Source organism: Lepidochelys kempii, chromosome 2, assembly GCF_965140285.1.
Source record: "Lepidochelys kempii isolate rLepKem1 chromosome 2, rLepKem1.hap1, whole genome shotgun sequence".
NCBI lineage: Eukaryota > Metazoa > Chordata > Testudines > Cheloniidae > Lepidochelys > Lepidochelys kempii.
Genome location: NC_136381.1, coordinates 230,695,814 through 230,717,853, shown reverse-complemented (window position 1 = coordinate 230,717,853; position 22,040 = coordinate 230,695,814). Strand labels below are relative to the sequence as shown.

General features: G+C 41.1%; 1 protein-coding gene across 1 annotated transcript in view; it reads right to left on the bottom strand.

The window, feature by feature from the left end:
• The window catches only part of LOC140907676 (macrophage mannose receptor 1), a 56,184-nt gene extending 36,080 nt beyond the window's left edge, over window positions 1-20,104 (bottom strand). The window contains exons 1-11 of the mRNA XM_073334153.2: window positions 19,954-20,104; window positions 18,558-18,959; window positions 16,570-16,752; window positions 15,167-15,331; window positions 14,731-14,844; window positions 10,690-10,833; window positions 9,686-9,868; window positions 9,318-9,475; window positions 4,554-4,667; window positions 2,283-2,398; window positions 1,053-1,201 (exon numbers count right to left, since the gene is read on the bottom strand). Of these exons, the coding sequence (XP_073190254.1) occupies window positions 1,053-1,201; window positions 2,283-2,398; window positions 4,554-4,667; window positions 9,318-9,475; window positions 9,686-9,868; window positions 10,690-10,833; window positions 14,731-14,844; window positions 15,167-15,331; window positions 16,570-16,752; window positions 18,558-18,959; window positions 19,954-20,014 (1,789 nt within the window). The 5' untranslated portion in view covers window positions 20,015-20,104. The remainder of the gene's footprint in view (window positions 1-1,052; window positions 1,202-2,282; window positions 2,399-4,553; window positions 4,668-9,317; window positions 9,476-9,685; window positions 9,869-10,689; window positions 10,834-14,730; window positions 14,845-15,166; window positions 15,332-16,569; window positions 16,753-18,557; window positions 18,960-19,953) is intronic.
• Between the last annotated feature and the right edge of the window lie 1,936 nt (window positions 20,105-22,040).

The following is a 22,040-nucleotide window of genomic DNA, read 5'->3' as shown; positions in this document are numbered from 1 at the left end:
TCACTGAATAGTTCTGGCCAAAACCCCCCCTTTTTTTTTAAGCTAAATTCACACAGAGATTTAGGCATATTCACAAAATAGCCAGTGGAGAAGGTGGTGGTGGTGCTCCACTTATAACTTTTAGCCCCATGGTGAGTGCACTTATCTGGGATGTGGGAGCCCCAGATTCAAATCCCTTTTCTGGAGCAGGGATTTGAATCCCAGTCCCCACTGAGTGCCCTAACCATCAGTTCATGCACTATTCTGGGATGGGTTTCTCTCTGTCTCTCCCACTGAAGTAGTTATAATTTGTATAAATAATTAAATAGTCAGCTGAGTTGCTTCTTAGACCATGGATCAGTGTTCAGTTGCCATGTTGATGGCACTGGTCATGCCAAAGCACTTAACAAGGAGGACATCCAAACCATGGAACATCTAATGAATTGCTTCTCCATGATTCATCTATGGAGGGATAGCCTTGATTCATTCCATGGCACCAGAATGACAAACTTGAGTAACAAACGTGGACATTGACCTTTAATGTTACTTTTCAAGTATGAAAGTAGAAGATTCAATAGTAATTGAAGTAGGGACTTAAACTTGAGTCTCTACCCTCCCAGGGGAGTGCTCTAACAACCACGCTGTAAAGTCATTCTCACTCTTTACATCTGACCCAGGAACAGATTCAACAGGAGAGACTGTGAAAGCCCCTTCCAAGAACAGCCTACAGCTTGGTGGTTAGAGCACTCACCTAGAATGGAGAAGACCTGGATTTAAATCCCTGCTCCAGAGTGGGGATTTGAACTTGATTTCCCACATCCCAGGTGACTGCCCTAACCAGTGGCTTTTGGGTGGGGAGAGGTCACACCAGCTCCTCCTCTAGCTGTTTTGTGAACCTAGCCCTTTAAAAATGCCCAGAAACAAAATGTTTTGAGTTAAATGAAACATGTACTTTGTCGATTTTCCAAAAATTCAGATTCAGTTCTACCCAAACTGATCTTTTTTTGGAACTGCCAGAGAACCGACAAAACATGCACCCCGTGCTACCCACCACACAGCATGGCAGCGCATACCAGGCATTCCTGAATTCCAGTGAGTAAACAGAACTGCTTCACCATCAGCCCACTTGAAAGTCCCTTGTTCCTCTACATCTGAAAGAGCGATCCAGAAATATTTCATGGGATTGAACCCAATCAGGACAGTCAGAAAGGCTTGTTCATATCTGGGAAGGAGAATAATAAGTGTCAAATCAATTTTAAACCAAGATTTTATCATACTTTTTTTTTCATGAAATCAGTCATAATGCAAATGTTGGCAATATTATAATGGCATATTAATTTATATCCTAAACAAATGCTGATACTTTCATAATCTACAATAATTCCTTTCTTCTTTTGTACGATATCATAAAGAGAATTAAGCTGCAATACTTGGGTTGATTTGCAGATTTTATTTATTCAGCATATAAACAAACAAACAATGCACAACAGGGTAGTTTTAACTGTAGTGTGTTGTGGTTTGTCTTTGTTTCTTGCATGTTACAAGCAGTTCCTCAGCTAAAGCCTAATACTTTTCAAAGGTAACATTTTATGTCATAGAATAGCTGCCCCAGGTGGTATTCAAGAACCATGGTCTCCATTTTATGTCACAGGACTGAGACTCTTTTCTAAGTTAATGTGGCATCAAGCATGTCACAGTACCACTCTAGTACATAAAATGCTGTGATACCAAGGTGATGGGTGTTGTATGCATCCCTTATATGGACAGATACAGTGTCCCCAACTCCTGCAATTTTATCATGAGTCGTGAGATAAGCCCCAGCTTCTGGAGTCATTATGTTATGAGAGAATTTCAGCTTTTATTAAATAGAATAATAGAAAAGGTTCTAGCCCTCCAGATAAAAGATTGAAAATTTAAACCTCAAAGACTCAAAAACTGGAAGACAAATAAATAGTACCCAAAATGTATTATTTTTCAGATTTTACTTTTTAAGCCAATCTTATGATTTTGGTGGGCCTGACTGCTGACCTTTTACTTTTGGGGGTTGGCAGTACTGCAGATAGGTAGTAACAGGAGCTTGACCATCTTTTACTTTTTTGTTAAAACAAGGACTGATAGTACAATTGCCTTCTGATGTTCCTTGTGATACTGCTTGGTGCAATCTTGTTCAACTCCACAATGCGATTGCCAGTCAATGAATGACACCTGACATGCATCAGTCATTACTGACTACAAGTTTGGAACCTCCTTCCTGTCTTCCATCCTGCTCACACATTTGAAAGCAAAGGCAGTCTTTTTCATACCTGTCTTTCACAGTGATTAGGTAACCTTTGTTTCCTTCACAGATTTTCTTTGCTTCTGAGAATGTCGCAGATGTCTGTCCGACTGAGTAACAGTAAAAACCATGTCTTATCCAGCCCTGTCAACATAAACAGCAGACATGCACACGAGCTATTGTCAGATTGTGAAATGACATAGCACACAATAACTATCCACTACACTTCTAAAAAATTATATTAAAGTTGTACCCAACCATGAAGTTAAACTAAGGAACAATGAAAGAAAAAAATAATGTGATAATCAAACAGTGGTAGGGGCCACAAATGCCTTGATGGACGTATGTAGGGACTGCAATTCCAGTAGCTGGAGTAGAATCCATGGTGGTGTTTGTGTGACTGTCGCACATTTTGCCTAGGGGTTGGCAGGAATACATGCCCACAACCTCTGCACAGTTCTCATACAAAGCCTGTTAAATATGACTTTTTGTTTGGGATCACCTCTGGAGCCCTTCTTAAAAATTGGTGTCACATTAGCTTTCCTCCAGTCATTTGGTACAGAAGCCAATTTAAATTATAGGTTACATACCACAGTTAGTAGTTCTGCAAGTTCCCTCAAAACTCTCGGGTGAATGCCATCTGTTCCTGGTCACTTATTACTGTTTAATTTATCAATTTGTTTCAAAACATCTGAGACACCCTAGCACCCCAATATTCACCACCGTCATGTAATTAGGATATGTTTTGCACAAAGTATGCCTTGTGAGGTATCATTCTAAGAGTCTTGATCTGCAAGACATTCATATCTTGTTGGATTGTGTGTGCTATTGTCGTATGTGCAATTATGAAATTTGGCTATGTCTGTGTTACAGAAACATGTTGTGAGGTTGAAAACACCCACAAGCAGCCTTTCAGGGGCAACAGTAAAAAGGCCAAACAATGTTAATGGCTCATTGAGGAAATGCACACAAGCACCAGGATTACCCTAGGAACTGTGTACAATAGAAACCTCTCATAGATAGCACTACATAATGGGAACTGTTTGACCCAGATCACAGAAAAAAAGCTTTTCAGCAAGTGGGAAGAAGATCAGAAAGGGGGAAAATGACATCCTGGGGGTACCTCACTCTCCCTACAACAACACACCTGGAAACACCTGACGAATAAAGACTGAACAGGGGGGAAGTGATGGTCCCAGGCTAAGGGACTGCTAACCTCTGTATGAAAACCTGGGAAAGCCAAGCTGCAAAGCCAAGGTAGATTGTGCCTTTGGAATCTGCCAGCCTGTTTATCACTCAGGGTGAGAATTTGCTAATTCATATCGTACCTATCTAGTGTGTTAAGTTCAGATTGCAGTTTTGTTTATTTACTAAGTAATCTGCTTTGATCTCTGTTATCACTTATAATCACTTAAAATCGATGTTTTGTAGTTAATAAACTTATTTTATGTTTTAATCCAAACCAGTGTGCATTTGACTAAGGTGTCTGGAGAAAATCTCTGCTTGGTTACCACAAGTGTGCATTGTTCTCTTCACATTGAGGGAGAGGAGGACCGGGTATTAAACCCATATACTGCTCAGATTTGACCAGGGCAGGATGGTTCTGCTCTGGCATCCCAGGCTGGGAAGTTGGTGATTAGAGAGCCTGCATGTAAATGCAGCTGGGTGTATCCCTACCCATATGAATGCTGGTGACAGTGCAAGCTGGGAGGGCTTTGCAACTTGTCACAGCAGCACAGTGTAGAGGGAGCCCAGGCCAGTGGGTCAGAGGGCTCAGTGGTACTCCAGTGCCAGGTGGCAGCCCGGGGAGGGGGAGACCATCACAACCTCCTTTAATGACACCTCATGGCCTTCAGAGCTGTGCAAGTCCCAGAAAGACATTGATGTTGGCTGCAGGCTGACTTCTAGGAAAATTATTGTTGCTGTGCATTTGGATGATGCAAAATCTTTCAGTGGAACAATAATTAAGTGATATATAGCAGATGACTCATGAATAACCAAAACTGCATAGGTCTGCTCAATTCAGAGAAGAGAGAATAAAGACAAAAGGAGGCACAAGTAACTGAAAAAGATATTCCGAGCAGGTTTTGCTTAAATGAGGGAGCAATTTTTTCCCAGTGGTCTGAAAATCATCAATGTGCATAAATTAACAATTTGCTAGGGTAAGAACAACAAGCTTTGTCAAAAGCAGTTATCGTAGATTGCCCCCTAAAAGGCAACATAATTTTAAAAGGAGTGAAGCCAATAAGTCAAATGATCTTCATGTCTTGCCATATATATATATATATATTGTACTTACTTTCTGGCAGCCTGGGACAATGATCTCAACTTCCTCAGATTCTTCTGCCAAAGGTTTCATTTTACAGATGTAACCAAGTTTCTTTTCACAAACATCATCTGCCCAATAGCCATCCTGAACATGGCAAAGAAAAGAAAGGAATGTCAGTGAAGAAGAAGGATTAGGTTTTTAGAACATTCCTTATTCCTTTTTTCTAGGGTTTTCCTTAAAAAGATTCAGAGGAAATAAGAACCAGACTGAACATTCACCTGTCTCCAGGCAGAACCCAGACCACCTTTAAGCTTTGGTTTGGGTCATTTCAACTCCCATTCCACATGACTACAGTTCTCTTTTTCCTTACCATGACCCATCAATAAAGGTCCTCCCTTTAACTTTGAAATTCCATTGGAGACTCTGCTGCTCTGTCCAAAAGTTCATTAGCTTATTAGTGCTGGGTGCATATCCTCAGCGTGCACAGAGTTTAAATGGCATTTATGAAGGCTTCAGTGACTGCTGAGCAAGTCAACATTTTATTCTATTCTCATAATGCAGTATCTGAGCACGTTGCAGAAGTGCATTACATGACATGACTAGTCTCTGCCATGACATGTATGAATCTTTCTCTCCTTTTATCTCCTTGAAGAAAAACTATGAAATATTTTCAAAAAATATTTCTTTAATTTCTGCTTTGCTCTGCGTCTTTATTATCAAAGGTAAGTCAAAGAAGTGTGTCTTGCACGCAGAACAGAATGTGGTAAAATCTGAAGCAGTTCTTAGTTCCTGAGGGAGTTTTTTCTGGGGTGGCCTATGACTGAAAGGACACTATAATACACCATGCTAGCCCACAGCATGACACATTCCTGACAATAAGAACACTCATCCAAGAGAGAGATGGGAGCTTTTGCAAGGACAAGTTAGGATCTAGTAGAAGATTATGGAGAAGAATGTCCCCAATGTACACACACATTATGTTTTTCTGGATTTATGGGACCTACTGGCCTGGGTCTTGTAGATTTTTTCTTAGCAAATATAATAAAGGTAAACTAGGCTTATGGGCTGCACCAACCAAGAAAAGGGGTGTGTGGCAGTTCGAAAACCTCACAATGGGTCAAACTGAGTTTTTGAGAAAAAAATCTTAGTTTTTTCTTTAAAAACTCCAAAGCAAAGATGGGGAAAACAAAGTAAAGTGAAAATATAAGAGATTTAATAGGAATGTAGTCATCCTCTCTCCACCGTACCCATGATGAGGGGCTGTAAACTGAGCACAAACCATGTGGTGCCTTTCCTGGTTAGGTTTCAGAGTAGCAGCCGTGTTAGTCTGTATTCGCAAAAAGAAAAGGAGTACTAGTGGCACCATAAATTGGTTAGTCTCTAAGGTGCCACAAGTACTCCTTTTCTTTTTCCTGGTTAGGAGGCTCCAGCTACATGGGCTTCCAAAGTTGTAATTTATTTTTCAGAAAAGCACAATAGATGTGCAAGATATTTTATACACAAGTAAGAAAGTCCCTGCACCAAGAGTCTTACCATCAAGAAGATCCCACATTTTGTGAGTGGATGCTCAGTGCTCTTTAATCGACTTCCCTAGAGCAGACAAAGCCTTAGCCTAAGGTTTAGCATGACCCATCATGTTAAACCTTACTTGTACCCGTGTATTGCCTCCACGCTCACAATGCAGACTTTCGGATCAGGGCCTAAGAGCTGGATTTTCACAAAACCTAAATCTCCAGACATGATTACTTCAGACATCGTTGGCTTCAGACTAGTACCCTTGCTCTTGGACAATGAGTCAAACCACAATAATCACTTAGGCTGGCTATGTGTAAGAACATAAAAATGGCCATACTGGGTCAGACCAAAGGTCCATCCACCCCAGTATCCTGTCTACCGACAGTGGCCAATGCCAGGTGCCCCAGAGGGAGTGAACCTAACAGGTCATGATCTAGTTATCTCCCCCCTCTGACAAACAGAGGCTAGGGACACCATTCCTTACCCATCCTGGCTAATAGCCATTAAGGGACTTAACCTCCATGCATTTATCCAGTTCTCTTTTAAACCCTGTTATAGTCCTAGCCTTCACAACCTCCTCAGGCAAGGAGTTCCACAGGTTGACTGTGCGCTGTATGAAGAATAACTTCCTTTTATTTGTTTTAAACCTGCTGACCATTAATTTCATTTGGTGGCTCCTAGTTCTTCTATTATAGGAACAAGCAAATAACTTTTCCTTATTCACTTTCTCCACACCACTCATGATTTTATAGACCTCTATCATATTCCCCCTTAGTCTCCTCTTTTCTAAGCTGAAAAGTCCTAGCCTCTTTATCTCTCCTCATATGGGACCCGTTCCAACCCCCTAATCATTTTAGTGGCCCTTCTCTGAACCTTTACTAATGCCAATATATCTTTTTTGAGATGAGGGAACCACATCTGTACGCAGTATTCAAGATGTGGGCATACAATGGATTTATATAAGGGTAATAAGATATTCTCCATCTTATTCTCTTATCACTTTTTTAATGATTCCTAACATCCTGTTTGCTTTTTTGACTGCTGCTGCACACTGCGTGGATGTCTTCAGAGAACTAGCCACGATGACTCCAAGATCTTTCTCCTGATTAGCTGTAGCTAAATTAGCCCCCATCATATTGTATGTATAGTTGGGGTTATTTTTTCCAAAGTGCATTACACTTTACATTTATACACATTAAATTTCATTTGCCATTTTGTTGCCCAATCACTTAGTTTTGTAAGATCTTTTTGAAGTTCTTCACAGTCTGCTTTGGTCTTAACTATCTTGAGCAGTTTAGTATCGCCTGCAAACTTTGCCACCTCACTGTTTACCCCATCTCCAGATCATTTATGAATAAGTTGAACAGGATTGGTCCTTGGACTGACCCTTGGGGAACACCACTAGTTACCCCTCTCCATTCTGAAAATTTACCATTTATTCCTACCCTTTGTTCCCTGTCTTTTAACCAGTTCTCAGTCCATGAAAGGATCTTCCCTCTTATCCCATGACGACTTAATTTATGTAAGAGCCTTTGGTGAGGGACCTTGTCAAAGGCTTTCTGGAAATTTAAGTACGCTATGTCCACGGGATCCCCCTTGTCCACATGTTTGTTGACCCCTTCAGAGAACTCTAATAGATTAGTAAGACATGATTTCCCTTTACAGAAACCATGTTGACTTTTGCACAACAATTTATGTTCTTCCATGTGTCTGACAATTTTATTCTTTACTATTGTTTCAACTAATTTGCTCGGTACTGACGTTAGACTTACCGGTCTGTAATTGCTGGGATCACCTCTAGCGCCCTTTTAAAATATTAGTGTTACATTAGCTGTCTTCTAGTCATTGGGTACAGAAGATGATTTAAAGGACAGGTTACAAACCATTGTTAATAGTTCCGCAATTTCACATTTGAGTTCTTTCAGAACTCTTGGGTGAATGACATCTGGTCCCAGTGACTTGTTACTGTTAAGTTTATCAATTAATTCCAAAACCTCCTCTAGTCACACTTCAATCTGTGACAATTCCTCAGATTTGTCACCTACAAAAGACAGCTCAGGTTTGGGAATCTCGCTAACATCCTCAGCCGTGAAGACTGAAGCAAACAATTAATTTAGTTTCTCCGCGATGACTTTATCGTCTTTAAGTGCTCCTTTTGTATCTCGATCATCCAGGGGCCCCACTGGTTGTTTAGGAGGCTTCCTGCTTCTGATGTACTTAAAAAACATTTTGTTATTACCTTTTGAGTTTTTGGCTAGCTGTTCTTCAAACTCCTTTTTGGCTTTTCGTATTACATTTTTACATTTAATTTGGCAGTGTTTATGCTCCTTTCTATTTACCTCACTAGGATTTGATGTCCACTTTTGAAAAGATGCCTTTTTATCTCTCACTGCTTCTTTTACATGGTTGTTAAGCCACGGTGGCTCTTTTTTAGCTCTTTTACTGTGTTTTTTAATTTGGGGTATACATGCAAGTTTAGCCTCTATTATGGTGTCTTTGAAAAGTGTCCATGCAGCTTGCAGGGATTTCACTCTAGTCACTGTACTTTTTAGTTTCTGTTTAACTAACCTCCTCATTTGTGCATAGTTCCCCTTTCTGAAATTAAATGCCACAGTGTTGGGCTGCTGAGGTGTTCTTCCCACCACAGGAATGTTAAATGTTATTATATTATGGTCACTATTTCCAAGCGGTCCTGTTATAGTTACCTCTTGGACCAGATTCTGCGCTCCACTCGGGACTAGACTGAGAGTTGCCTCTCCCCTTGTGGGTTCCTGTACCAGCTGCTCCAAGAAGCAGTCATTTAAAGCATCAAGAAATTTTGTCTCTGCATTTCGTCCTGAGGTGACATGTACCCAATCAATATGGGGATAATTGAAATCCCCCACTATTATTGAGTTCTTTATTTTGATAGCCTCTCTAATCTCCCTTAGCATTTCATCGTCACTATCTCTGCAGCAGGCAGCACGTTTCCCAGCTGGGGCAGATAGACACACAGTAGCTTACTAAAAATGTCAGTGTAGATGGGGGTAGCATAGGCAGCAGCTCGGGCTAGCTACACAAGCACGTATCCAGGGGATCCAGGCAGGTTTGTACTCAGGCAGCTAGTCTGAGCTGCTGTCCAGGCTACCACCAGCTACACTGCTATGTTTTAGTCCCCTAGCTGGAGAAGAGCTTGCATGTGTCTGTGTACCCAAGCCGGGACGCACGCTACCTGCTGCAGTGTAGACGTACCCTTTGAAAGAAAACATGCCAACAGTAGATAAAATTGCATTATTTTACCTCTCCCTTCATAATGACACAATCTTCTTTCCTGTTGTTCGCATGGGATGGTTCTTCATGTAGCCACTTGGTGTATGTCACAGGAGTCCCATCACTCCATTCAAAATACATCTGAATCCTGAGGTCATTCAAACCAATCCACAATTCATCTGTAGGCTCTGAAAACATAAGAAGCAGTTATATATTTGCCCCCATCTTTGAATAGTGTTATTAAATTTCATGTCCATTCCTGACTGAGTAATGAAGGTGGATCTGCCTTCTTGGACTTTAAGACCTTATGTTAACATCATTGTCAGAACTGCAGAATTGATAATGGCTACATTATAAATATGTATGCAGGTAAAATACTGCCCTGTAGCAATACTCACTGTACCCAAGCTGAGACACTGTAAAGCTGTATTCTTCAATATTGTGGATACTCGCCAGATCTCCACCTTCTTTTCTACAGGAAGATAAAGCATCTTTCCATATTTTGGGTGCTCTGTAAATCATATAACAGTGGCCTGAATAGGGGATCCATCCACTGGGGCATTTAATAGGCTTAAAGTCACCTAAAGGAAAAAAAAAGTTTCAAACAATTATTCAGAAGAGCAATCGAAAGAGGTGGGAATGAAGGGTTCCAGCTAAATAGGCAGGCCATGACCCATCCTGCCAGAGTAGGACAGACTACATCTACACTGCAATGAAAGACCCACAGTACAGCCACGACAGGCCTGAGCCAGCTGACTCTGCCTCACTGGGTCTGGGCTGCAGGGCTAAAAACTGCAGTGTAGAAGTTGTGTTTGGGTGGGAGCCCAAGCTCTGAAACCCTGTGAGGGGGGTGGGATGTCTCAGAACGTGGGCTCCAACCTGACCCCAACCATCTATGCTATTTTTAGTCCCGCAGCCCAAGCCCCACGAGCCCAGGTGAATTGACCTGGGTTTGAAGACTTGGTGCAGCAGGTTTTTTATAGCTGTGTAGATGTATCCAATGGGTCTCAGAGGCCAGGTGCAGGATCCATTCCAGATCACCCCTGATGCAGTACATTGTCCCTCTAATATATTCTGCAGCTTTCAACATACATGCAAGGGACTCAGGTCCTGATTAGTCCCCCCAGGGCAGGAGCCTTTGCTCTCTGAGGAGCTTGTGTTCCTGGAACTTTTTCAAAGTGGTCTTAGTGGAGCAACACTGAGACACCTTCAGAGAACTGACATCATGGAATTCTTCCACACCTGTTTACAACTGACCAACAGGCCTAACAATTTGGTTTTGACAATTGAGACAGAAGGTTATGTGCATTGTAGAAAGATGCATTACTTGTTTTCTTTCGCTCATTGCAGGACATTCTATAGAGTTTGAATAAATAGCTTTTATTTGTATTGACCAGCCTACCTGAGGGAATAATAAAGGAATCCAAAGAGGAATTTCCTTTTTTACAGATGTATCCAAGTTTCTGATCACACTGCTGGTTTTCCCATTTACCATTCCGAGACTGTAGCATTCCACAGATTTTTTCAGACTCGAGAGAGGGACTTCCTTTGAGAAACAGACAAAAAGCAGAGAATCTCTATATTAACACTGTACATCTTCATCTCACCAACTAAAGGAGTAATCTGTTGGGGGTCTTCATGCACTTACAAATTCATTGCCATATTATTTGCTAATAATCATCACTTTAAGGACAGAAGACTAGATGACAATTATTTGGCTGACCAACAACATTGATGCTATAAAGTTATTGTCCATTAGTCCAAACAGTCCGACTATAACTGGATATTCTTATATAGTTCCACATTTAAGCCACTGGTGAGTGTGTGTCACAGTCCCCCTTTGAGCCCCATCTGCAGGGAATATGAGTCTGTTACAACCCTACGTAGCAAGCTTTAGTTCAAGCTGCAGCAACCCATACTTTTAGCTCTGGGGGTCCCTGATTCAATTCCAATGTGTCAATCATGATGTTCATCACACTTGCTCTCTCTGACCTTTAGAAATCCCAGGGAAACAGTGTCCAGGAGGAAACTCAGTATATTGTATTTATGAAGAAAGTTGGATTAATTTTTATAATATAAAAGATAGACCAAATATATATATTTTCACAAGTCAGAGGCAATATGCTGATTTGAAAATTTTGAGCATCTACAGTTTATGAACCTTATCCCACTTTGGCCATAAATGGGAGGAGACATGCTGAGGAAATATACTAGAGCCTAAGGCAAAAGATTAATATTTGAGAAATGGCTACCCTGATTTGGGGGATCTATTGATGTAGAAATTATGAATTCTCATTGATTTTATGAGCCCTATGTATGTATAATGCTAACCTGCAATGTGTAGCAAACCAGCCAGGGGCTGACAAGGACCATGCCATATATCACACACCCTGTCTGGAAGAAGCTACAGAATAACAGAATACAGAATTAACTAACTAAGAAAGAAGACACTAACATTTTAGTGACTGTGTTCTGGCAGGCCAATGGGTATACTAACAGAGGTACCTGAACTGGAATAATCCAGTTATTCCAAGAGGTCAACAGGGAGTAGGGTTTAGAGCAGTGGTATTTCCCCAGAAGAGAACAAAGAGACTGAAGTCTTGGGACAGCCCTTTAAAAACAGCTAGGGACTCCTTAGAAAACAGTGACCCATATCCCATAGAATGCTCAAGAGTGATGAGGAAACTGAGGGAGGAAATGGAATTTAGCTGTATCTTATATTGCATGATTCTGTACTTCTTTTGAGCTGCCTAAAGTAACAGCTACTTATTTTGGAAAGCCTGGGTCAGCAGTTTGCATCAAATATCATCCCTGAAGAAATAAATGGTAAGCCAGAGTGCCCACAAGGCTGGGGCTCTGGGAAGGGTGGGCTTAAGCAGCTAGCAAGTCAGGGGCACAACAGCTAATGAGTTTTAGAGCCGAGGGCATTTGGACAATGAGATTTCAGCTTTCAGAAGGGGATGTTAAAAGATCATCTGCACCCTGAGAGTATGCTGAGAAACCGTGAGCCAGAGGCAGTGCCTGTACTCTACTCAGATACAGAAAAGCTTTAAAGCACATGGGCCCAGTGTATGGGACCCAAATACAGCATCCTGGTGAGTTTCGAAAGAGGGAGCTTGACCAGAGCTGTGACAGAAACTTCAACTCCTTCCTGATTACAGGCTGCTACAAGGATGTTGCTCTAGTTACTCCTGCAATTTTTGCACAAAGTATCTACTGCCCATTGGTGTTCTGGGCCCCAGTTACCCTCACCATGCCCACGTTTCCCCTCCTTTCCTACCACAGACTAGGGCTCCATGGAAGGTGGAGGTGGTACCTGCACCATGTGGACACTTGTAAAGAATACCGACTGTTCATAGGTATTTCTACTTCACCTTTCACCATGCACCTGCAGACAGAACCAAAGCATACTGAAGTCACTGGAAAGACTCACGTTAACTTCGATGGGCTTTGGGTCACACCCCTGATTCAAAAGCTCTCAAATATCTCTCTGCATTGCGTGGGCATCTGTCAGGGTTCCTTCCCCACTCTGAACTCTGGGGTACAGATGTGGGGACTGGCATGAAAGACCCCCTAAGTTTATTTTTACCAGCTTAAAACTTAAAAACTTCCTAAGGCACAAATTCCACCTTGTCCTTGAATAGTATGCTGCCACCACCAAGTGATTTCGACAAAGAATCAGGGAAAGGACCACTTGGAGTTCCTGTTCCCTAAAATATGCACCCCTCCCCCCAAGTCTATTCACCCCCTTTCCTAGGGAGGCTTGAGAATAATATATCAACCAAATAGGTAAACCAGACCCTTGGGTTTTTAGGACACTGAAAACCCCAATCAGATTCTTAAAAGAAGAATTTTATTTAAAGAAAAGGTAAAAGAATCACCTCTGTAAAATCAGGATGGAAGATAACTTTACAGGATAACAAAAGATTCACAAACACAGAGGAACTCCATCTAGGCTTAGTTCAAAGTTACAAAAAAAACCCAAACCCCAGGAATAAACCTCCGTCTAACCAAGGGAAAATTCACAAGCTAAAACAAAAGATAATCTAACACGCCTTGCCTGGCTTTACTTACTATTTTTGTAATATTAGAGACTGGTTCAGGATTGGTTTATAGGAGAAGGAGTTTTCTGACCTGATGCTTCTCTGCTTTCCAAGAGAACACACCAAAACAAAGCCTTCTCTCCCCCCCCCACCCTGATTTGAAAGTATCTTCTTTCCCCATTGGTCCTTTTGGTCAGGTGCCAACCAGGTTATTTGAGCTTCTTAACCCCTTACAGATAAGGAGGAATTCTAGGCTACCCTTAGCTGTATGGTTATGACATGGGCTTTGGGTCACACCCCTGATTCAAAAGCTCTCAAATGTCCCTCTGCATTGCATGGGCATCATACCCCTCTGATAGCCAAGGAATGCTACATTAATTCATGTTGGACTATACATCTGATATTGTTTCAAAATCAGCTGACGTGCATACTGATAGGACTACTTAAATGTAAATTTAACATTTTTGTGCTGTCATACAGTATATCCTATGAGTTCTTATACATACTCCTAATCATACTATGAGTTATACATTCATGTGTTGCCAGACAAATGTATTTTAATTGTCATATGGACAATCACATAATAAAAATAGAGGTGTTTTCAACCATTTCATACAAAATTTCCTATAACAACTATTTTTTGAGGTGGGGGGAAAATGAGAGAAAAAGATCAGTGATGTTTCAAAACAGATGTGGCAACAGCATCGAGGGTATGATATTTGGTGGTTGTGTTTTACCTTGTCATTTAATTATGGACTTTACAAGAAATAAATGTTTGATTCGTTAGTAGTTTACATGCTTTATGAAAAATGATTATGATGTCACAGATACAGGATTCGCAAAAAGAAAAGGAGTACTTGTGGCACAAAGTTCTCCTTTTCTTTTTGCGAATACAGACTAACACGGCTGCTACTCTGAAACTTGTCAGATACCAGATTATAAATCTAACTGGGGAAAAATATAGCAGACCTGTGAAGACCTTTGTTCAAATGTTATAAATAGTTTTTAAAAATGAGAAAAAAATTAAAATCTACAATGTATGGTATGTAATGTTTATAAACAGAAGGTATTTCAATGTTTTTAATGAGTTTTCCATCTGAATTGAATAGTATGTAAGAAAATCGCTACTGGAAAATCAGGTGTGTGAAGAAGATGCAAAGGTCTTTAGTCTTTAAATGCTTTCCGGGTTTGGGAATCTTCTCTTTCATTTTGGATTACAAAGTAAGGACAAATTACTCTCACAGCACTCTTGTGTTCTACCTTTTTTATAGTCCCATTGACATCAGTGGGAATTCTGTGAATGTGGAGACAGCAGAAAATAGGAGCTCAGACCCACCATGCATATATAAGAGCAAAATTTTGCCCATAAACTGACCATCATTAAACAGATGTGCACCTACCTGGAGCCCAGTTTAAATATCTGAATGGACTGCCACCAATCCATTGCCATCCACCATTGGAATTCAACCTGTTAAGTCCAATCCAGAGTTCAGAATTCACTCTGCCAGTTAGCCCTAAGTAACCAAAAGAAACAAAATGACAATTTGTTAAACGGAGTTGGTTTTGTAGTGACTGTACAAAGCTTTAATTAAAACTAATAGTTTGAAAACTACATGTCTTGGACAAAATCAGGTATGTAGAGTCATCTATCATACAAAGATGCTGCAACACCTTGTTATTGGTAAGGAGGAAATAAATTTTTGGAGCATATTAATGTACATTTTGTTGGATAAACTTTGTTCCCTCCCATCTTCCTAAAAATGCCCGAATCAGGTGTATGTCTGTGTGTATGGATGTAGAGAAAGTGCCAGAGATTGACTTGTTATTTAGCTTTACCTGTCAGATAAGTTTGCTCATGTAGCTCTGTAATACTTAATAATTCCGCCTTCTGTTGCTGGCAGCTTTTCCGTGCTTGGTGCCATGTTAGGGCCGAGTTGGAGTTTATCTGGTAGTGGGTGCCTGTTAAAGGGTTTGTAGTCCAAAAGTCTTTGTCAATGTTGTCTGTAAAGAGATGAATGGCACAGTATTCGTTAATTGAAAATATAATCAATCATACCTGCCAAGATTTGAAACCATACCCCCAGTATATTCTAATTAACATAAAGAAACAATTTGCATATATTTAGATTGCTTTGCACACAGTGATTGCCCCACTTACACACCCTCCATTCATTCAATACTTACTTTTTGACACCTACCCAAATATATATATAATCTGTCGTTCTGCACTTCCATTGCCTCACCCCGTCGAACCTCTCTTAAGACCTGCCAAGTTTCCAACATTATGAATTGGGATTTCCCTGTAGACTAGGTTTTCAGACCCCTTTAACTGATCTGTGAGGAAATCTCCATCTGATTGGCTGCTTTTCCTCTGCATACTGGGGAAAGGTAGCTAATCAGAGATCAGATGGGTAGCCGTGTTAGCCTGTATCCACAAAAACAACGAGGAGTCCAGTGGCACCTTAAAGACTAACAGATTTATTCCATGCATCTGAAGAAGTGGAGTTTTTTACCCACAAAAGCTTATGCCCAAATAAATCGGTTAGTCTTTAAGGTGCCACTGGACTCCTCGCTGTTTTAATCAGAGATGTTACACAGTCAGAGGGAAAGTTTCATTTCTCAGCTTGTGCAGCAGTAAGAACTCCCACCCCTGCCTCACAGATGTGAATAGCTGCTCGCAACCAGTTGAGAACCTGCTCCCCACCCCTTAGGCCAGCAAAGGGGATAAAGATGCTAATGCTGCCTCATGTCCCACTGGAAAATTCTATTCCTGGCTAGAAACGTCCAAGTTGGGGGTAAGGCCCCTGGAATTACCAACCTTCTGAAGGTAGACGGCTGCTGTCACTATGTGCCCTTGCTCCTACATTTGTTGCCCCACCCATTATCTCATCTATCCCTGACCCGGTTTGCTGCCCCATCCCCCAATGTGCTATCCCGATTCCCCATGTTTCCTCCTTGCCTAGTATGCTGATCTCCACCTCACCTCCACAGCTAACCCCAGGCCCTGGTTTCCCCCATAACACATGTGTCTTCTAGTTCCTCCCACTGGCTTCTGGGAATGCCTGGCTGCTCTTCCCTCCTCCATCACCAATCTTTGGGAGTCCATCAAAAGGGGCCACTGCCTCCCCAATACCACCCAATAAGCCTCCTGGGCAGGGACTGCAAGTGATAGGGGGTTAAGTATGTGCTTAAACTGCTTTCCTAAATCAGGGCCCTTCTTTTAAATGTGAAGAATTTACCTTTCAATGGACAATATCCAAACAGAGAGTCTTCATCAAAGTCTGTAGATGTTGCACACCAGGGGAAGCCCTGTTCGTTATCAGCCTTTCTATCGTTTGTACATTCAGTGTACCAAGTACTATTGAACTTGAAAGGGAATACACAGGGTGCCCCAAAGGCATTTCCTAGTAGTGTAAACATATCTAAGGAAACAAATGGATAGAGATAGCAATAATTGTGAACCAGTGTCCACCAAAATGTTTGATCATAAACCACATGCCATGCAAATAACTTAGTTAAGCAGGAGTTGATGCTGAGAGTACTTATAATTAATTTTCATAGTAAAAATCCTTACATTAAAACCATTGTCATAATCAAAGCTGAGGGAGCCAAGAAATTCTCAGTTAAGGTTACATTTTAAAGAGTTATTTAGCAAGTAGAGATGTGCAAAGTTAAGCTCATCCAAACAACTTTAGCCTGGCCTTCATACTCATTTCAACCTACCATATTTCTTTGTAACTCTGTCTGGGCCAGATTTTCAAAAATGTTCAGACCCGTTATATATTTAAAACCTGCTTTGAATTATGTGAGGATTTTTTTTCTTTCAGTCAAGGAATATTTGATAGAACCCTAGAAATCTGTAGCTAAATCTTACATTTGGAATAGTTACTTCACTGACTGCTTCCCTTTTGCTCTAAGCATCATAATTTGTGGCTGGCTTCTACCAGCAGCAAATTATGACAACCCCTCTCACAGCTCAGCAGCAATGGCTGTGGTCAGTTGTGGGGCGAAGCCAAAGCCCTGTCCATTCCTACTTACGCACCCTTCTCCTTGCCCTCTTGCTGTGGGAGGGGAATAAACAGGCAGGCAGTCCCCTTTCATTTCTTTGTGACTGGAGCCAAGAGTTGGGTCGCCCAAAGAGAGACCTGATGGGGATGGTTTTTATTCCCCCTTACTCCTCTAGTTACAATCTAGCTGTTCAATACAGAAAATTCTTGTAATTATTTCCACTTCTTATGCTGTTGCTAAAGGGGAAGAGTTTCCAAAGTTCCGAGGTTAGTTTAAATGCAACCTCAATTCCAAATCACCTGACTTCTAATGTTTGCTTGTTGGTAATTAAACGTTATTGAAATGATCTTTACTGTTAAATTAATGACATGAACTCTGAACTTTAACTCCAGGCCTCTGAAAGCATAGGAGCCGAAAGAACAGCTGGAGCAGCCAAGAACAGGCTCAGGCATGCTCTCACTGTTTATAGCAGACTGTCACACCAACAGTAGTAGGTGAAAATTGCCCCTCCAAAGCTAAGACTTCTGGGATAAGCAGAAAAAAAACCACTTATTTTTTACCGAATCCATTTTAAAATATGTTTCTTTGTACACTAAACTTCAGGTCCTTAGGATTTAAGTGGTTTTCTTTTAATTATTATTTTGACAAACATTATTTCACTTCACCTTTAAATGTATTTTCCCCTTATAAACGCAAACATAGTGAGTGAATAGGGATCATAAAGTGAAACTCCTTTTCGTGTGCTGCTGGCCCACAATGTATGCAATTGAACTCAGGAAGAGCTGGGTCTCACATCCAGTTACTCTAATGTAGTGTTCCATGGGCAACGACTGAATAGATTAAGTTATATCAACCCTAGGACATTAAATACAATGTAATTCCACATTTCTTCCACAAAGGGCCAAGCTGATACCAATATATACACAGATCTTTTATTTTCATCATTGTACAAATAGAATAATCATTCCCTATATACGGATTGACACAATGTAGCAGTCTAACATTAAAGTAGTTCAATTGGCACTTGGAATTGCCCTTGCCAAGGTCAGTTCTTGAAAGGTCCAATTTTGTTCTCTACCTGGAGTCAGCTCTGCTATTGAGCCAATCGTAGTTCTGTGCATGGAATGATGGTAAGGTGAGGTGCATTGAAAGCAAAATACTCTGATAGCTACACAGGTAAATTCATTCAGAATAAAGAGATTAATTTTCAAAACTTTACCTTCATAGCCCTGAGAACACAAACTTTCTGTAGTTCCATAGATCTTCCATCTATTCCACAAGCCTGATCCTTTGGACAGCATGGCTTTCCTTTCCTCTCCATGGGCAGAGCTGAAAAATACATCTTCCCCTTGGATTGCGAGAAGGGTTTCATTTCTGCATTCCCACTGCTGGAGTTCACTTGTCTTGTTACAAGGATACAGAGTGATTGCAGCCTGGTCTTTCATTGAAGGCACTCCCAAGCATAACTTGAATGCCATACTCAGAATCTGGTGGCCAGAGACCCACTTGAATTTTTGTGACTCATCGTCCTGGTTGCAAGTGGCAATTATGATTGAGTTAGAGTTTTGAGCTTTTACACAGAGCTTATGGTCTTCATTGTGTATTAAAAATATTCCACTACCTGTAAAACAAAATGAGAAAAAATATATGGCGAAGGCTGTAATAGGAGGTAAGCTGGTCACTTATTGGACATTTGAGCCTCCTGCAGTGAAAGATGCTGTTGTGATGGTGGCAAAGCTGGTGCCAGGTAATGCCAAGGTCCCCATGCCTCACTTGGATACTGACAGATATGTAGCTGGAATTAGGCTGGCTCCCTTGTGTGTATTATTAAAATAAATGTAGTAGTATAAAAATATGCTGAGTGTTTAGATTTTATTCAGTGCTTGTAAGTTGCTGCATGCATTGATCTCACTTAGTACATCAGTATCCCATATTGTGAGGTCATACTTGTGCATTTGCATTGCAAGCCTCTATAGTTGTGTCAGCCACCAGACAGGAGAGAGACACATTAATTAGTGTAAAAAGAAAAGGAGTACTTGTGGCACCTTAGAGACTAACAAATTTATTTGAGCATAAGTTTTCGTGAGCTACAGCTCACTTCATCGAATGCATGTCACCACAATTATCACCACAAAATCATGAAGTATCCCACCTGAGAGACTCAAGGGAGTCTTCGGGCCGACAAGCAATAGCAAAACATCACCTTCTGGGAACCTCTCTCAAAGAAAGGACTGATGTCATTCAGAAATGACTTAGTCCACCCCACTTGCGGTTGTAGGCATAGCAACAGCTCCTCATGGTCAATGGTATCAAAGGCACCTGATTTATCTTAAAGAATTAGCATTGACGCATTACCCCCCAGCCTTTGACCAAATTTACCCGCACAGTTTCTGACCCATATCTTGGTCTAAAACCCGATTATATGCCATAAAGGAAATCTGAGGACTCCAGATGCCACCAAAACTGAGTGAAGCTGTTTTAAATTAGGGCTAATAAATAGAGCATAACTAAATAAATAATCTCACTCTGCCCCAAAGAGAAAATAACTAAGGAAAGGATGAAAAGAGAAGCAATTTTTTATCCTCACTTCAAAAAAAGGCAGGACAGGAACTTACCTGGCAATTGAATTGATGTTGTGACGAGGGAAAGAAAAATCAGGAGCAGGTAGACAGACATCGCAAATGTTTCATTCCCTTCTTCCCTTCACCAAAAACAACAATGAGCTCTAATCAGTGCCTCATAAGAAAATCCTTCCCTAATGAGACAGATTAGCAGGTACTCCTTAGTTTGGAAGAGTTGGTGAAAAAAGGGAAGTTCTCAGCTTTAAATAGGGAACTATCCTGTCCCATGTGACATTTCTGAAATACATTTATTGTAAGAACTTTGCATCCGTAAGCTAATTTCTCTAGGGTTGAAAGAGTGTGTTCTTCTACAGAAATGTCAATCACACACTTCATGTTTGCAGTTCATTGTGGATCTCTGGGAACATGGTTGTCACACAAGGCTAGTTTTCTGGGTTACTAAGCCAATCAGCATTCTAGTGAGAATACAGTAAAAAAGACCAGGAGAGGGAGAAAGAGGAAGCAGAGATGAGTCTGTAAATGTGCATCATTAACTTAAGAGAAAAAGCATTAGTCCAACATTACACTTTTTAGAGAATATGAAATTCAAAGTTGATGTGACCTTGGAGTGAGCAGGGACTGAGGATTCCCAACCCTGCAGATTCATAGAAAAGAGGAAATCTACAGAAGCAAGAGCTGTCTTCATTGACAACTGGCCCTTCCGTGGCTCCATTGCCCATGCTCTCACAGGAGCCAGGAAGCTGATGACTACCTTAGTAGCAGCCATGGAGGGAACCCACAGAGACAATACCAGATCTCCAGCTAGAAATTTGGTGGGGTTTCAAGTGATAGTGCTAATAGCCCTCCTGGACAGGACAGGAATGGACAGGAATGATGTCCCTAGCCTGTTTCCCAGAGCCTGGAAATAGGTATAGGTGACAGGGGATGGATCACTTGATGATTACCAGTTCTGTTCATTCCCTCTGGGGCACCTGGCATTGGCCACTGTCGGAAGACAGGATACTGGGCTAGAAGGACCTTTGGTCTGACCCAGTATGGCTGTTCTTATGCTGTAGAGGGCAGCTAGATCACTGCCTCATAGAAAAACCGTAGAGCTCCAACAAAGTGGCATTGCCTGAAATATCTTCAGGAGTTGGGGGGATTTAATGTTATGAAAAGATGGTAGGCCCTATATAGGTCAGGGTAAAGGTAGTTTTACATTATTGGGCTGCTGGAAGCAGGTGCTTGCAATTCAGACTCTTCCGGTGAGAGACTACAGAGTTCTAAAAGCTGTACGTGCCCTTCCTTTGAGCTTTATCTTTGAACAGTGACCGAGGGACATGACCTGTCCTTGTCTAGCTGAGTTTTTCAGCTAAATACATTTTGATTAGGAATTTTCACTCTAAGGTAAAGTTATGAAGAAAGAAAGAAAGTTTATTTTCCTATTTTTGAAAATTAGAGGCAATTCCCCAACAAAAATTTCCATTAGGAGAGTTAAAGCAATGCCATATGCACCAACCTCAGTTTTTAGAAGAGTGGCTCACTTTTCTAAACACTTGCTCCCTTTAAAATATATAATAATATATAATATATATAATAAGTACAAGCTACAAGCTATTACTGAGGATGCCTGACACTTTCTATTATAAGACCCTATTTTCACTTGCTTATAACTTTGCCATACTCTAACCATTTGGTTTGAAAAGTTCTGTGCTGGGTGTCTGTTATTTGCTTCTTTATTTGAAAGTTTCCAACAAAAGGGTTCAGCCATTTCTTAGAACAAGGTTAGGTAAATATATTGTTTAGTCATATTAAAAAAATTCTTTGAAAAGCTCAAGTGCTTCCAGGCTTTGGAGAAGGAACTTGAAAGTGATAAGTCTTTGAAAAATCTCAGTTCACACATGCTCAGTAGAGACTTGGAAGAATTTAACTGCAAAGGTTCAAGAAGATTCTGCCTACAGTAAACATGCTCTATCCTGAGACTACAGGTACCAAGCAGGACTTTCCCTGAAATTGCTGTTCCTGGCTGCTGCACGCATAGGCGCCGATGTCTGCTCGCGCTGGTGGGTGCTTGACTCCACTCCGTCCCTGGCCCCCCTCTCATTCCAACCCTTTCCCGAAAGTCCCCACCCCAACTCCAT